This window comes from Maniola jurtina, chromosome 1 (assembly GCF_905333055.1).
Source record: "Maniola jurtina chromosome 1, ilManJurt1.1, whole genome shotgun sequence".
NCBI lineage: Eukaryota > Metazoa > Arthropoda > Insecta > Lepidoptera > Nymphalidae > Maniola > Maniola jurtina.
The window spans coordinates 3,032,491-3,051,629 of record NC_060029.1 but is presented as its reverse complement, the minus strand read 5'-3'; the positions used below and the strand labels follow the sequence as shown (position 1 = coordinate 3,051,629).

The following is a 19,139-nucleotide window of genomic DNA, read 5'->3' as shown; positions in this document are numbered from 1 at the left end:
TCCCAACAACAACAACTGTACAAAGTGTCATCTCAATCGAATGAACAATGCGCGAACTCGTAGGTAACGAACGGACCGACAGACTAAATTAATTAATTTTTATCGACTTTTTGTATAGTAAATAAGATAGTCGGGTAGATAGGAGCTTAAAAGAGGAAACATTTTATTGATATATTTATTTAATTATAATTTTAAACTTTTCCTTTAATAAATGTAAGTACTTACAGGTATTAATATCTTTACAAGAGTACAATAATAATTTTAGAATTATTGATATTATGAAATGCTTTGTAGGTGCATGTAGATTCAATGACATTTTATGCTACGTCTGAAATTAGAACCGTATATTAAAACATTTGGAATACAATAAGGCCTTGGCCCTATTATATAGTTGGGACTACAATTATTATTACTTACTCAATGATTGTACTGAGGCCTTCATTAATTATTATTACATCGTACCGACTATTTATATGTGTCAATATGCGGGCTTAGAATACATTTCCTGGAATGTATTTTTCCCTAATATATTTCAATAAGGCAATTAAATCTATAATTGATGCAATAGTTCGAATTGTCTATTTGAAGAGGAAAAACATATTCACATCACTTAAATTACATGGTACTTAACAAAGCAAGTAGGTATCTACTACCTAGTCTCGTGTTTTGATCAGTTTTGGGTTTACTACTACGAGTAAGTTAAGGATTTTGTCTCAGAAAGAATGGTTTGGAAAAGGTTTGGGTCATAGTGAATGATGACCAAGTGCGGATTTACCGATTTTACATAAACCTTTGAGAATACTTTAGAACTCGCAGGCACGCAGGTTTCTTCGGGATGTTTGCCTTCATCGTTAAAGCAAGTGGTATAATTTGGTTAATAAGGACATAACTCCGAAAAGTCAGAGGTACGTGCCCGGGGTTGAACCCCGGACCCTAAAAATTAAAGTTCGAAATCTTAACCACTAGGTTATCCTTATCACCGCTTCGTTAGCTAATTTAACATTGAACCTTCTACTTATAAGATCACAGTAGATATGTACTAGGTCCTAGGAGACCGCACCAGGGACACAGAGGAAAAGTGCCAGGGATGTTGTCAAAAACAGTTTTAAAATACCTAGTCGAATTCTACCAATTATTGTGATAAACGCAGTTAATTGCAAAAAAAATCTAATAAATTGTGTTATCTATTTTATAAAGTTTCATTAAAAATGGTATTTCTAATCACGTTGTTTATCTTTGCACTATGCCTATGCCAGCTGAGGTTATCACAATGCAGATACCGCGTGTATTAGGTAGACATGTTTTGTAGCTAAATTATACCCACACCTCCTACATGCTCTGGCTAGCAGTCCCGTCTTATTATCACTACCCATTTATAAATACAGCGGTTTGTTAGTGGGTTTGTTCTTCAATCACGTCGATGCTTTGTGACGTGATATTTTTAACCTCCGACCCAAAAAGAGGGGTGTTATAAGTTTGACGTGTGTATGTGTATCTGTCTGTGGCATCATAGCTCCTAAACTAATGAACCGATTTTAATTTAGTTTTTTTGTTTAAAAGGTTGCTCGAGAGTGTTCTTAGCTATAATCCAAGAAAATCGGTTCAGCCGTTTGAAAGTTATCAGCTCTTATCTAGTTACTGTAAGCTGCACTTGTCGGGGGTGTTATAAATTTTTAAATTACACTTGTTAACAAACATGTTGTTTTAAACAAATATATGTTTTTTTCGGACGATCAATAACTCAACAACGAGCCTTGTCGCCCCATAGGTATTTGGGAGTCATTGGGTAGCATTTTGACCTCCCCTGCAACCTCATAGTGAAATAGTTTATTCGAACGTTCTGTCTAAAACTAGTGCCAGAGCGCCCTCAAAATATTCACGCATTGTTTGAACTACATGTCCGCATCAATTTGAATTAGACCTAAATAAAGGAATAGGAGCCAGTGTCGCCATGCTCGCTTCTGATTGGTCGATTAATTTCGACGATCGCAAACTAGGGCCATTGCCGATGCGATTGTGATTTGCCACTCGCTATCGATTTCACGACTTCTTCAAAAGCTCAAAATAAACGTAGGAAAATACGTGTGCTACATCAATCTATTAATTATAAATGTATATTCTTTTTAGCTCACAAATAAAAAAACTAAGTACCTATTTATTGTTATTTATTTATTTTTAAATCAAAATATTTAAATCCATTTATTACTCATATTTTAAGTGCAAAAGTGTGTATGTTTATCTGTCCTTCACGGTCCATCTGTTCAACCAATTCTTAACGAAATTTGGTAGCTATACCCAGGGACGGACATAGATTCATCATCCGGGGAAATCCTATAGTTTCCACAGTTTTTTAAAACCTAAATCCAAGTCGTAGAAGAGTCACGGCTATCATCTAGATTTAGACATTCAAGAACTGATCGGAGATTTGACTCTCAAAATTAGGACAAATCCGGAAAAATCCGGATGGATGGCAACCCTAGTCATCGACAAAAACTAAGGGCAAAACCAATATTATGTCATTGTCGGAAGTACAAGTATTGTATATTATTTATAACATCTTGCATGTTATTTGCATTTTCAAATAAAAACTTATTAGGTACCTTTTCGTACTTTACTTGATAACTAGTTATTGTTGATATCTAGTTGTTTTCTATGGAAACAAAACTGTGTAGTTTTATGAATTCATAAATAATTGAGATAAGCGCCTAGTCTAAATGTTTACGTAGAGTTTTTTGCTGTCGTTATTTACAATAGTGAATTATGATACACCTTTGATAGAAAATCATCTTTACTAGTAAACACGAAACCACAATCAACAAAGATGTCTAATTGGCGATATTTTGGAATGAAAGAGAAATCGGGGACAGTATAGGTCCCACGGGTAATAGACATTTTTTTTCACAGCGAAGGTAGGTATGAGGCATAAATCTTACCCAGGGTTCCGACATTGCTAAAACCGGTTCAAATTAAACACCTGTCCCAATAGAATTTATGGATTTCCTTACAAATCAGAAGTGGGATCTATGTACGTACATGTACAATTGTACGTATGTCCAGTTGTTTTGTTGTTTCCAGTCCTATGTAGTACTTTTTATCCTAAAAGAAAGCATATAAAATGTACATTTCAATCGAGAGAATCCTCAGCAATCGAACCGGGCGGTGAGACCGGTCGGTGGTAGAGTTGACATACTTATCATGAGTGGCACATGGACTTTCCTACATGAAATAATGTGTATATTCATTTCATTTCAATGTACTTTATAACTCGCAAAACTATCAAAATTATACCATACCACCCGATCTAAATTTATAATTTTAAAGACAATTAACAAAAATATACTAAAAATAAGCAGAGCAATAAAAAATCAAGTCGAACTTAAGACGTTAAATATTATCAAGTGTGGCTTCACTATGTTTATCAAATAGGTACATAAGTCAAGTGTAATAAGCAAACTTTCAAAACATACCTACTAGGAAGAAGTTTGAGAAACTGGCGAACAAAACGGTATAATTACACAAAATTAAATTTTACAGGAGGAGCAAAAAAACTGCATGAAACTTTATTCTAACTATACCCTTTTGATCTAAATTACGAACTTAGATTCAATTTTAGCAGTTTTAGGACATTTTACTTTGGAAATGTACTCAGATTTGTATTCAGTGAGCGAAATCACAAACTTTGGGCTCAATTTTAGCACACTTTTAAGTTGTTTTGCTTGGTAATGAGTTAAGATTTGTATTCAATTCAATTGTATTCCATGATCGAAATTTGGCCTCCATTTTAATTTTTAACACAGTTTTAGGCCGTTTTGCTTGAAAATGACTTCAGTCATTCAGTGAGCCAAAAACATAAGTATGTATAAGTATGTATGTATGTATGTATAAGTATCAAATAAAAATTATTATTATTATTATTATTATTATTCAGATAAAAATAAACATATTGATCACAGGCGTAATTGTGCCCTTTTGTTCGCCATTTCCTTGAATGAGATATGAAAATCTTTGACAATGGGTAGGGCACATAGTTCGAAAAATCGAAAAACGTTGGGGTCGCAAGGTACTGGAATGGTGCCCTCACACCGGAAGCGCAGCGTTGGAACTCCCTGCGAAGTGGAAAGACAACATCAAACGAGTCGCAGGGAGCCGCTGGATTTAGGCGGCGCAAGAACGTGGTGTGTGGAAGTTTCTACAAAAGATATAATATGTTCCGCAGTGGACGTCTGATCGACAGTCTATCCGTTGATAAATATGATGATTATGATGAAAATCTTTAAAGAAAATATGTAAACACGCTACAATACAACAGAATAGCATCAGAAAAAGAAACAAGTAACAAAAATTACTGACAACAAAGTGCAGTCTTCAATCCAACATGACAAAGCAATAAGCATTAACGAAAACTCAAATTGAGGTTGCCGTTGCTGCGAGCTAGGAGTGTACGAGAATCAAACACACGAACGAGTGCGCCGTGCATAGGGCTGTCAGGCTTCCGGCTTTAGCCTGACACGTTTGGCTTTTACGCTCGCATCCACCCAAATATTCACGTATCCAGCCTGACCGCGTTTGATAAGGCTTTTGGTCAGTGTTACGCATCGCATGCAGCAAAAGCAAGGCGTTTAAAAACAATGCAGAAAATGACGCTCCATTTGAACCTACTTGATAACCTAATAAATCTGAAATGATGTAAGTAAGTAAGGTTAAACCTCGATATAGGTACTTGAAGATATTGTTTAGAATAAGTGCTTAAATATTGCTCTGTAAAACTTGTCTGTTTCAAAATATAATGTTGGATCAAAAATCTCCTAAATGAAAATACACCCCCAATCGTGATTAAGGGAGCATAAACTTTCGAAGTCTGTAAATTCATTTTGTAATTATTCATCAAAGTTATAAGCTATTAAATTATGTAGCCGACTTTTTATTATGATAGTTATATCCAGTATTAAAAACGTAACGGTGTGGTGATTAAAAAATATATTTAATGAATAATTCTTATCTATATACTGTAAGTTGTAGCATTCTGAGTATCTTGCCGACTCTTCCCAGTAGAATCTGCTTGGCTCTACCACTTGTTCGGAAATAAGTGGCACAAATTACCCTACATGAAATAAATGTTTTTGATTTAATTTCATATGTCCGGCTTTTAGCGCAAAATATCCGACCTACATAGCGTCGGCTTTTGTATTTTAGGGCGTGGCAACCCTAGCCCTGCATGAGCGTCTGGCAACGCATAGTCGCGCAACGCAACGCATGCTAGTTGCTACAACGCACCGCGGAGCGCGGCGCAGCGGGTACATACATACGCAGGCCGCCTCGGCCGCGGTAGGTGCTAATAGCTGACCACAGGGCCACATTGACAGTTTCTATGCAAATGTTAATGCGTTGCGAGACCAGTTTTCGCCTCGCGGAGCGGTTCCGGGCTTACCTACTCGCGAGCGCTCTATTCACGCCCATTATAATTATTACCGAACGTTCGCTTCCAAACTGGATTCCATCGTGAATTCATTAAAAGCATGTTCCACAAGTACACAGGACGTGCGACAGCCGTTGGAATGGAATTATTTCTCTAATTCATGAACTTCGACGCTGCAGTCGGATAATACGTTAGCGGAAAAGCCTGAAACCGGTCGCAGGACGTGAAAAAATCTAGTGATGCAATATAGGTGTGCAAAAAAGAGGAAATACGGTTGTCTCATTATCAAGTTCAATAGCCCCACAGCGCCAGCACGTGTATGCAAAACCTTCCCGGCGTACGAGATCTGTGCAAAAATGTCCTTTCAAGCGGACAATTTAAGGCGTAATCTACTGTACCTCCTCGCACGCGTATTTGTCGCACGCCGCGGGGTGTCAACACAATGTATCTTTCCACGGCTGCATACTCCGATACCTATTTGAATTCCGAAGGCTGAATTGACTCGCAAATGAGGCCAGACGCTCGATCACCTAACATGTGTAGCCGAGCCGCCTGAAAGCTGAAAGGCGAAGGCGTAACGACAGTAAACGTAAGCAACGATACTTTCCTCGATTCCATGAATGTCGAATTCCACAGTCCTTGAGATTTTTTCAAAACAAAACCATTTAGTGCTCTTCGCGAGCCGTGCACAAATATATCATAGTTCGTATCACTGAGTGTGCGTTCACTGCATGTTTCACTGGCACTACTGGTGCGCGATGTCCGTCCTCACTTCCGCATATTGCAGCGCGCGCTGGCGCCGGTCGCCGCTGTGCACAGGTCGAGATACACCGCGTCGCTCCTAACCGCTGGGAGCCTCGCTCGCGAATGCGACCGCCGAAAACTCGCAGTCACACCGTCCGAATGCAGAAAATTTGGACGTGCCGGGTGGGGGGACGCTCTACGACTATCCTAAACTCGCCTTGCCGCGTACGTGCAGTCGGCTTCGCTATGAAAAAATTCAAGGTTAACGCGCTGCCGAAAAAAGACGCACGCAAGTCGCAAAATGAAAAAGATGGCTAGAGCGGCGCCCCTCGCGGGCGTCGCACTGCAGCCCATTCTGCACACGCCGCGCCGCCACCGACACATTGTAGTTGCTCGTGATCTACGCTGCTTCAAGGCTTCGCTGATTTCCACCAGTCTAGCTCCAACTAAGTTGATTTGTGACCTCGGTCGCAGAATATCCTCGGCTATAATCATTTACACGGTAGATACCTAAGTAGGTACATCGGAGCTTGTTCAGGCAATCATTTTATCAAATCTATATCAAAGTACGAACTTTAATTTTTTATTATCATAGACCTCTACCTCCATGTAGGTACTTACACTAGGTGGGTCCTTCAGAACAATTTTTTTTGCTGGCTGCAACTCGTTTTAGTGTCATACCTACTATATTTGATAGCTTCATAGAACACAATTTATGTTTAAATAGCCCTTCTATAGGTCCTACTTTAATATCAAAGGCCCTTAATTAATTCCTCAAAACAGCACAATCATAACCAGTCTTGAAAAACCAGTAACACAAAAAACAAAACATAAATAACTAAGTACTTAAACAAATACAATACTATAATATTTCTCAAGTGATAGACCTAGTTATAGTTCGCGACAGGTCGATATGGCACTCGAGGTATGAGGCGTAGGGACGCCCCGCACGTCACCCGCGCACAGGGTTAGCGCGGGGGATGTGCGGGTGTGCGGGGCGTCCCTGCCCCGATTGCCATGTCGATCTGTCGCGAAGTAGGTAGGTATACATGGGTACAATCTACGCATAAACATACTGAATGAGACGACACTGGCCGCTGCAATGACATAATAATGGTACCAAATCGATCGCCTCAAATAACAATGATGCAGCAGTTGAGAATTGAGAGGCTACAAAAATTGAGTGACCTTGGTGCCGAATAGTTCCTCTCTCATAAGAGTCAGTATATATGCGATACGTATCTATCTATCTCTGTTTACTCGTTCTTTAGGGTTCCGTACCCAGAAAGTAAAAACGGAGCGTTTAGTGTCACTCTGCTGTATGTCTGTCTGTTTGATTGTCTGTCCGCGTGTCACAGGTCTCTAGCTAGTAGACGAATTGAGTTATAAACTGAAGTTTATTTAGTGTAAAACGTTGGCTCGAAACCGAATATTAAATTAGAAATTCAATTAAATTATTTTTTACGGGGGCTTCTATACATAAAAAAGGAGCTGGTTTTTTTTCTTAGCATGTAGGATATCATTGTCTAGATCTCATTGAGTAAAAATACGAATATACATATTTTTTATTTTGTTTTTATTTTCATTAAAATAAAATAGGGCCTGTCAACGTTTTTAGTTTTAGATCGTTTTTGTGACGAGGGCTACTTCAAAAACTAAACTAGAGACATATAAATTTCAGCTTAATATGTACCATATACTGTATTTAAACAATAAGTACTCAAACCAGCAATTTATGAAATAGTTTCAAGTAAGCTGTGACCAAAACAAACGAACATTTTTTGATTTTTTCTTCTCATTTCGTTGCGATATCTAGCTGGGATATGAAATAGTTGTTTCATTCTCCCAGAATAGTATGTTATTCATAATTTATTATGAACGGAACCCTAAAAGGCCCGATTCGCACTTGGCTGGTTTTTATCGTAAGTTTACGTGTGGTCTGGTCTTATTAATGGTAAGTAATAAAGGCGATCCAAAAAAGCATGTAAAAGTTACATAATTTATATACTCTATCTTTAAGTTGATGAAGTCTAATATGTAGAGAGCTTTTGTGAACACAGAACTGGAAAATAATAATATTCTAACAATAATCTAGTGAAAGCTGAGTGACAAATTTATTTTTAAGAATAAAATGCACTACTTTTTAACAGACAAGACATATCTATTAAAGTTTTTTTTTTTTTCAACTTAACCTAAAATGAAATGCGGATCTAGTGCGCAACCTCTCATATCTACCTAGGTACCTATTTCTACCTAAGGCCTAAGGTGTGTTTCGTGAGTGCGATCATGTTATCTAGTAAATCTCTGATTTTTAATTCCGTGGAATTCCGAGGTTTTTAGGGTTCCGTACCTCAAAAGGAAAAGCGGAACCCTTATAGGATCACTTTTTGTCTGTCTGTCTATCTGTCTGTCCATTCTGTCGTGTCTGTCAGAAAAACTTATAGGGTACTTCCCGTTGACCTAGAATCATGAAAGGCAGGTATGTCTTTCTGTTCTAATCTTTCTAATGTGTTTTTCATACAAATAACCTCCTTGTATCAAGTCAATGCAAATAACCCACCATGAACCCATCCAACGTCTAAAATGACATCTGTCAGAATTGCACCGAATTAAAAATCGGAATATACATAATAATGTGCAGCGCCTAAAAGACAGAAATAAAATTCGGTACAGCGTCTATTTCCTTATCAACGCTGACAAGGCCACGTGAGCTATGATAACGTCAGAATTAGAACACAGGATGGTCCGAAAAATATAACGTATGACATCCATACTAAATCTGTCTGTCTGTCTGCTACCTTTTTACGGCCCAACAGTTTAACCGATTCTGACGTTTGGTATCCATCCGCTCAACCGATTTATATGTTTGGTACCAAGGTAGCTTACGTCCATGTTATTGACATAGACAACTATTTTTATCCCGGAAAACCAAACAGTTCTCACGGGATCTTCAAAAAACCTACATCCACGCTGACGAAGTCGCGGGCATCCTCTAGTATTTATATATTTTTTACTCATTCCATACTCCATATTTGTTGTTATTATAAATGCGAAAGTATGTCTGCCTGGCTCCTAACTTTTCACGGCTCATGCGCTTAACTGATTTTGATGAAATCTACAGAGATACTATCGTACAGAGATAACTTGTATCCCAGGGGCGAACATAGGCTACTTTTTGTCTCGGGAAATCAAAAAGTTCCCATTTTTTTTTAAACCTATATCCACGCGGACGAATTTCATTGTTTCATTGGAGATCTTAGAGATTGCAAGTTTTATTCTTACATTTTACATTTTTCAGTTTACATTCTCTGCAAAAATAATATATACTTATTTAATTTCACTTTTTACGATTTATATAATTTAAATTACTTTTTGTCATGTGTCGAATTATATTATGTGTTGAAATATATTTGTATTCTGAAAAATTATATAATTGTTATTTGTTATTATATACATGACTTGGAATCGCTTGCACTTAGATTAAGAAGGAAGGATAGAGCAAGCATCCTGAAATTCCTGAAAGGCGGCAACTGGCAGTTCCTCTGGTACCATAAATGTTCATGGGCGGCAGTGATCACTTAACATCAGGTGACCCCCTGCTCATTTGCTCGCTATTTTTTTTTTTTTTAATGTATAAACCCTGTACCTTCTTGCTTGAACAATGTATAAATTGACTATTTTTGTCCTGGTATGATTTTTTAAAGTTTTATGCATGCCTAAGTAGTAAGTACCTATAGAAAAAAGTCTAATAATCTTTTAACAGACATAAAATCAACATCCTTAATAAAACTAGTTCCGTTTAGGAAAAGATAAAAAGGTGTATATTATGCGAGTTTATGAATAAAAATGCGAGAAAGACGGGTTCGAAAGGCAGTTAGTAACGAAATGCGAATGAAGATTTCAAAGTTTGATTCGGAGACACGATCGTTCGAGAATTCAATTTATTTATAATAATTTTTTATTTTATTTCATGGAGTCCTGAATGAATGAAAGAATGAATATACTTTTAGTGTACACCACAAAATTAATAAAGAAAAACACATACAAAGCAAAACAAAATATAGGCAGGCAGGCACAATGTCGCAGCCAATTATACAATTATTATATTTTATTATTATACAATGTATAATATTAAACATGGAGAAAACCTGCATGCCCAAGAGTTCTCCATAATGTTTAACGGTGAAGGAAAACATCGTTAGGAAACCTGCATGCCTGAGAGTTCTCCTTAATGTTCTCAAAGTTGTATGAAGTCTGACAATTTACACTTGACCAGCGTGGTGGACTTTGGCCAACCCTTCTTATTCTGAGAGGAGACTTGCGCTCAGGTGAGCCGGCGTGTGATAATAATTTGTGTAACTCTTAAGAGGGCTCTCTCCGTCACTCGTTTCATACAATCGTAGTTCTAATTTCATTTGAATATTAAGCAACTAAAGTCCATGAAATTTTGCAGACATATTCTAGAAACTAATATCTATGTCTGTGGTTTTCCAGATTTCTGTTAAAATATTCTATTTCAAAGTTACGCGGTCTTAAAAATTTTTATACAAATCTTTGAGCCCCTAAAGAAAACTACATATTTTTAGAAAAATCTAAAACACCACAGACACAGATATTAGTTTGTAGAATATGTCTGCAAAATTTCATGGACTTTGGTTGCTTAATATTCAAATGAAATTGGAACTACGATTGTATGAAACGAGTGGAAACGAGTGACGGAGAGAGCCCTGTTAACTAAAGTTAGTAAACTCTAGTTCATGCTGGGAGTCATAAAACTAGATAATAAAAAAACTGTACACAACCTGTATCATCTAATAGGGCTTACTAAATTCTTAAAGGGTTATCTAATCATTTTTATCGAACCATACCAGTGCACTCTATCATATTATCAGTTACAAATTTTGCTACGCACAAAGGTATAACAAAGAATTGAGGCCTATAAAAATTTGCTATAGGTAGTTGAATTTTGCAGCTCTAATATTTTCCAGTAATATCTTGTTGTAGAGTGGCCATCATGAATAAAAAATCTGAATATTTTAGAGTTCCTGAAGGTTTATAACACGATTTGATATTTCGAGGTATAAAGACTAAATTATTCACGATTAGATATAAAATTAACATGAAGAGCAAAACACGGATCCAAATTCTTAAAATGCTTTAGCGGTTTCTTTGGTGTTCATGGGTTTTGGAATCTCTGAATATCAGGTGACTCGCTTGTTCGTTTGCTCGCTATTTATATATTTTTTAAATCATAATATAATATTTGGCATTCATTCCAAAAGTTGATTGGTACTAAAATTATTCCAACGTCTTAACTTTTAGTTTTACAACACAATGTAATCACGCTGTATAAAACACATTAAATTTTGCAGCTATAGGATTACAATAAAGCTATTTAACGATTACCTAATAATAAACAGGTAACATTGAAGTGACGTAATATAAAAATTGTCGCTTAACTGCTCCCCAAATGGTCGTATGCGAGAGATAATGGTGGTAATAAAGTTTTAACGCGCAATAATTACTGCAGAAGTGGCGCCGGCTACTGATGATACATGGAAACTGAAGTTTGATTGTTTTTTCCTTTACATCCTTGTTGTCATCAACCGATAGAAGTCCACTGCTGGACATAAGATTCTTGTAGAGTCTCTACACGCCACAGTTTTGCGCCGCCTGAATTCTTTGCAAACGTTTGGGGTCCTCAATTAATGGGGCGACTGGCAACGTTGCACTTTCCGGTGCTAGCTGATTATCATTCCAGTACCTTGGGACTCCAACAAATATCGATTCTTCGAACTAGGTGACCCGCCCATAGCCACTTCAGCTTATGACTTTTTGAGCTATATCAATTTCTCTGGTTCATCTACGGATTACTCATTTCTGATTTGACCACGTAGAGAACCTTTGACCATAGCTCTCTACATCGCTCTACTCTAAGCTTTCTAAGAAGCCTGTAGGGGAGATTGTTTTTCATATTATTACAATATCGATACCTTTTATTAAATATGGTTATGTGGTCACTCTGATAGCCTCAATGTGAATATCTTTTCAATCTTTTTAATAGAACTGCATGTAGTTTGGTTGACTTTTTTTTAGATTATGCTTCTTATTTTAAGAGTTATATTTAGGTAAGTACTAAATACCTATTTAAAATTGCAATATTCATTTGTCAAAATGCTCCTTAATTGCTAGACTTACTTAAGTATTTAGTCTTTTTTTGTCCAGACTAATTGTGTTAAACAAAATGGTGGTCATCCTATTCCAGACATCAATAAACATTAGCCTATTTATTTAACGGTGCACTTTAATACTTATACTTACCTATAAGTTTTAGTTTTTACCGACCTATGACCGCAACTCATATCCTTAGTCTTTAGGCCTCGTATGCATTAACGTGGCTTCCTAATTCCCTGAGCCTAGTACACACAGCCATCAAAGTTTTCACCACAGACTTCTAAATACGTTAATAGAAATGTACTGTATTTAACTTTATCTTTATTCTTTGAATTATTATTTGAATGGGGAGTGCCTAAACGCGCCATATTCAAACAAAGTTTGCATGAGGCGCAAAATTCTTCTTAAAATAGATTTAATATAGTTATAAATTATTTTAATGGGACGGAAAATTAAAATTAAATTAAAGATAAAAGAAATAAAATAAACAGTAGGTGCAAAAAGTCTAAAAATAAATGTTTCTTGCCTATCTAAAAGTTTTTTTAATTTTTTGTTCTAAGATACATCTTGTGAGAATGTAGATATACGATTAAGTATAAGATATTATCAGTTGATTTTTAGAGAGCGAATTTTTCAGGAGTTGTCTGAAAAACAGCGCTGTGTAAGTGTACCCACGTGCACTACACACGTACTGCTTGCTGTGCGTGTGTAGTGCACGTGCATTACACATGTCTGCGTACGTGTATGTGTGTAGTGCACGTGCATTACACTGAGACGATTCCCTTTTTTGAGACAGTTGTGCCCCACCGACACGCATTCGGTTTTTTTTTATCACATTCAATCACACTGGTATTATTAAGATTAATTATTGTCATTCCAGCTGAGAGGATCGCTGCTTTGGTCATATCCACACGTACACTATCTATTAGAGCGATGTGTAATGGCGATGGTCTTGTCGATTGAAATGCAGGGAAAGCATTTCGTTATCTTTATTCTGTGTTTCTGTATTTTGTACTGTGTACTCTGTTTGCGCTATGATTCCAAATAAAAGAATATTTATTTATTTGTTAAATAAACTAAACTGTCTAGTTTCGGCCTCAGTACTCGATGTAATTTACATTTTTCCTTTGTCGTGGGAAATTCATATTATTTTGCTACTACCACCCAGGGAATAATCATACAATAGTGTACCTAAGTAGATCAAATTCGTTTCAAAATGGCCTTGTACCTGTATTACTAATTAATATAAATATAAATTATCCATATACCTAACTGGTACAATCTACAAAGCCCAAACAAACTATGTACTCGCAGGTACCAATGTAGATAGATATATAACATCTGGGTAAACATCCACGCATGCGTAGGTTCTTTGTGTTCAATGCCAAACTCTTGCATTGAAGGTACAATCATTTAGGTATACAAAGGTATCTGCGTACCTACTATTAAATTTGCTTATCTATACAATAAAATACATATTTTGTACATAACGTATATCAAAAAAATCGGCCAAGTGCGAGTCAGACTCGCGCACTGAGGGTTCCGTACTCGCGTATTTTTCCAACATTGTGCACGATAAATCAAAAACTATTATCCATAAAAATAAATAAATATCTGTTTTACAATGTACAGGTATATGATGCCCCACTTGGTATAGTTATCTTACTTTGAAAATTGAAACATTTTAATTATTTTTTTAATGATGTAACCACAAATTCGCGGTTTTCAGATTTATTCCTGTACTTGTAAGACCTACCTACCTACCAAATTTCATGATTCTAGGTCAACGGGAAGTACCCTATAGGTTTTTTGACAGACACGACAGACAGACAACAAAGAGATCCTATAAGGATCCCGTTTTTCCTTTTGAGGTACGGAACCCAAAAAATACATATTTTATACATTACGTATATCGAAAAATTAGCATTGCAACATATGACCATGTCACCTAGGCCATCTGTAGCACCAGAGCAAAATGATTTTGCAAGAACATCACATTTTCAAGTTGGTTCTACAACCACGTTTGCAAAGTAGAAAATATATGAATCTACTCTCCTAACCGGGTGGTAGATTCACTATAGAGACTCTCTTCATATAGGTATTTAGTGTCTCTAGGAGAGAGACACTAAGTACCTATATGACATGATGCCCGCGATTTCAACCGGGTTGATTAAGGTTTTCAAATTTGTGTTTTTTTTTTTTTAATTTTAGAAAAAGAGGGGTGATCGCCTAAGTGGTTAATCGGCTTTAATTTATACCTCTAACTTTTCGGAGTTATGTACCTACGTTCTGTACAGTTAAAACTTACTTTAACGGTGAAGGAAAGCTTCGTGAGGAAAGATACATGCCTGAAGATGTGTGAAGTTTACCAATCTGGGACAGCGTAGCAGATTATGGCCTTAAGCTCTTCGCATTCTGAGAGGAGACCGGTGTTCAGTAGTGGGCTGACGATGAGTTGATCATGATGATGATTATAAATATTATATAAGTAAGTAACAATCAAAATAAATAGCGAAAAAAATTTATAATACGTACCAAATAACAATAAAAACCACGAAACTTAAACATTACTAATATAAAAACCAATTATCCTTAATTTAGGATTCCGGTCGTAAAAGCTGATCACATTATGAATAGGTAAGTAGGTACGTATAATATGAAACTACCATAACCTTTTTGGGTAATTATACCTGTGAGTTGTCACTTATCATCAAGTGAGAGAGTAGTAACAAACAAAAACTGTAGCGTGCTGGTTGCTTAGCAACACGTTACACGACTGAGCGAATAAAAAAAAAATATCTGTAAGTAGGTATAGTTTTTCGCAAATCTTAAAATTATGTTATTAAAAAAATTTGGAGACTTTTTTGGATGCAACATCCATCAGATCGCTTTTGTTCGTATAAAATGTAGCCTATGTCATCCGGACCATAACAACAAATCAATTGACACCTAATTCATCAAAATCGGTCCATTATCTTAGGCGCTACGGTGGAACACACATAAATACAAACCTACACACATACATACATACATAGACTGCCAAAATCATAACCCTACATTTTGGCTTTGCCGTAGTAGGGTAAAAAGAGTAGAATATTAACTATTTAATAGTATTTCTATTTTTAAACCCAAAAACCACATTTTTTTCTTAAGCACAAAATTTAATTAATTTAAACTTACATACTTATTGTACATAAATTTTATATTATTTATGCAGAACTCTATAATTAACATAAATTAATTAAACAAGTATTTAAATAACTATTATAAATAGATATTTTTTGTTTTTTACCATACTAATAAATAAACTATGCAATATATATTTAAAATTATTAATAAGTAAGTAAATAAAAAATATCAAATATGAACAAGAATTTTATACACTTCTAAATCTAAAATAACAATTATTCTTATTGCAATTAATTTATTAATAGTTTTAAAATCAATATAAACTTAATCCATTAATTAGTTAATTGCATAATTAAAACTGCACACAAAGACACTTAATTTATAATATAGAATCATCAAAAGGAGTTTATTCGTCGTGCGCTACAAACCAACGTAGTTAGGTAGACACTTTCGAAGATTTACATACAAGTCTTTAAGTCCATATTATACTTTATTATATATTGACTTTTTATAATTTTTCACGGAAATCTGGCAAACTACAGACATAGGTATATTTTTTTCTAGAACCTATCAACATTTTTCTGTAAATTTTTTATCTGTTAATAATTCTCATATTATTATTGGTTATTGAGGATATTTATTTATTCTTTCATACAGTATGATCGGTTAGTTTTCGAAAGATAACTAAACCACGTTTGTATGAGATACGCTGAGAGGCGCGCTAGGGAAACTTAAAGAAACTAACTGATAAAACACCGCACCAAAATCGTAGCAAACACATTTCACAAACGAAAACAAACACAAAACATTTGGGAACACACAAAAACACTTGCACGGTCACCAGAAGTCCGCAGGGCCTACGAGTTCGCGCAATCCTGGCACAGAGATATGGAATGCAACTTACGTGTGAGCAAGGACTTGGTCAATACGCCATGAGCGCCGCCGAGTGCACGGGAAGATGCCGGCAGGGACGCTGGGTCGCCGGGTCGCAGCGCCGCGGACGCGCGGTTTCGAGGAAGTCCGGAGGAACTGTCAAAGCTCGTACGGAAATCGGGCGGTGGCGCGGCGCCGGGCGCAAGCGCGCGCCGCCCGTCAACAGCCCTGCAGGTCGGCCCTCCCCAGTACCCTTTAAATCGAACGTCATATCCCGCCGTTCGCACCCCGCTCCCGCCCTGTAATTTCTGAAAAGCGCCCCACCAGCCCCTAAAAAATGCATTGCGTAACGGTTTCACCGAATTCCGCTCTGTTTGCGCGATCAATTATCCACCTGCGTCGGCCGGGAGACGGTATACGCTGATAAAAGGAATCTTTTTTTAAAAATTCTGACAAGATACAAGTTAACCCTTGACTGCGATCTCACCTGATGGTAAGTGACGATGCAGTCTAAGATGAAAGCGAGCTAACTTTGGTTGCACGACATCGTACTGGAACACTAAATCACTTGGCGGCACGGCTTTGCCGGTAGGGTGGTAACTAGCCACGGCCGAAGCCTCCCACCAGACCAGACCAGAAAGAAATTAGAAATTATAAATTTCAAAGTTGCCCCTGCTAAGAATCGAACCCGGGACCTCTCAGTTACCAGCGCTTACCAATTTTTCAGGGAGGTCGCCAGAATCAGGAGCCCTGAGATTCTGTCCCAAAGCGTGTTTTCTGTCGCTTGTTTCTCGTCGTAAATCATAAAATGAGTCAACTCAATGGCAGGTGCCACGTGTAAAAGGTAAAAGTTCATCGCAATACTTAAACTTCCAGGCTCAAAATGGCTAGAACCCAGAGCCATAAAGAGACTTAAAAAAGCAAGAACGTCTCTTAAAAAAATACATTGCATAACGTGTTAATTGAATTCCGCTTAGTTTGCTTGATCAATTTTATTTATCTTTCTGTGACATGCTGATAGATGGAACCAGAGCCCTTAGATTGTGAATCTGTAGGAATATTTCCATAACAGGCATCTTCTACGCAAACGCTTTCCAATCTAGACCTCAACATTGCTTTTCGACAAGCGCAAGCCTATCTAACAATTACAAAATGTAGTTTCCCAAAAAATAGCTGATTGTAATTTTTGATTTTAATCGACCCAGAAGAATTTATTTGAGCATCAATCTAAGAACATTTAATGTGAATACATTATTATATCCTCACGCAGTATATTTCAATATCCTATAATAATCTATATGCTATAAAAAAAATGCTGCAAAACTGGTTTGACCTTCGAAGGTTTTTATTTTGCATGGCCATGGCTCATGACATTTGGGGAGGTACCCATCTAAACCTATTTTATTTATATCTAGAAATGCAAGTTCAAAATAAAATTATAAGTAGTTAATTTAAAAACTTTTTTTAATTTTTAGGTTGGTGCACAATAGCTAAGTGGTTAAGATGTCCGCCTCAGATTCGTGAGGTTCGATAAAGATCACTTGCTTTAACGGTGAAGGAAGATATCGCGAGTAAACCTGCATGCCCTAAAGGTCTTCATAATGTTTTTAAAGGTGAGTGAAGTCCGCCAATACCTACGCACTTGGCCAGCGTGGTGGTTTGGAATTCAAATATGATGATAGACTGGTCAAGGGTGAGTCGGATTCGCACACGAAAGGTTCCGTACCAGTTTACAAAATATAACTCTATAAATTTTTATTAAGTAAGTACTTATTGTTATAGTGGCAACAGAAATATTATAAACACATGATAATTCACGAGATACAGCCAACTGACGGACGGACGGACCGCAGAGGCTTAGTGATAGGGTCCCATTGGCATCCTTCGGATACAGAACCCTAAAAATTGATTGAAAAAAACATTTTCACAGGTAAATGAAACTGTTTCAAGCCCGTGTTCAATTTCTATGGTTTCACGGTATTCATCGAGCGTAGGGTTTCAATTCGCTCAGGTTTCTCCGAATTTATCCTCTTTACGTCACATCCCACGAAATTTTAAGAGGCCAAGGATATGTAGGCTTTCAACGAAAAAGCTTTTATAAGAACGAGGCACAACATATTATAAAATATGACCGCTTTGTCAAAAAACGAACTGAAAAGTAACAAGTGTAAATTAAAAATTTATAACACCCCCAACGATCCAAAGTATCTGAGTTTTCCAAAACATCATTTTCAAATAAATAATTATGTATTTAGGCAACATCCATCTTGACAGCTTGACATTTGTCTATTGACATAATATTATGAACCTAACGGTTATCTAACCTTCTTTTCTACAAGAAAACTAGAAAAGAGCTGATAACTCTTAAACGTCTGAACCAATTTTTTTAGATTATAGCTAAGAACACTCTCGATCAAGCCACCTTTCAAACAAAAAAAAACGAAATTAAAATCGGTTCATTCGTTTAGGCGCTACGATGCCACAGACAGATACACAGATACACAGATACACAGATACACAGACACACAGATACACAGATACACACGTCAAACTTATAACACCCCTCTTTTTGGGTCGGGGGTTAATAAAAATTGAATAACTTATAATTGTAAAAACCCCCGACACCAAAACCTCTATAAGAAAACTAGAAAAGAGCTGATAACTTTCAAACGGCTGAACCGATTTTCTTCGATTATAGCTAAGAACACTCTCGATCAAGCCACCTTTCAAACAAAAAAAACTAAATTAAAATCGGTCCATTCGTTTAGGAGCTACGATGCCACAGACAGATACACAGATACAC

General features: G+C 36.6%; 1 protein-coding gene across 2 annotated transcripts in view; it reads right to left on the bottom strand.

The window, feature by feature from the left end:
* Positions 1 to 16,473, bottom strand: part of LOC123866107 (zinc finger protein chinmo) — a 74,379-nt gene extending 57,906 nt beyond the window's left edge. Inside the window, exon 1 of one of the 2 annotated variants that reach the window (XM_045907481.1) lies at positions 16,368 to 16,473. Coding sequence is in view for 1 of the 2 variants with exons in the window: in XM_045907476.1 (XP_045763432.1) it covers positions 6,024 to 6,034 (11 nt within the window). In the remaining variant the exon portion in view is untranslated. Of the gene's footprint in view, positions 1 to 6,023; positions 6,637 to 16,367 lie in introns of those variants that run through there. The other variant, XM_045907476.1, reaches the window with a different exon arrangement.
* Positions 16,474 to 19,139: the final 2,666 nt, after the last annotated feature.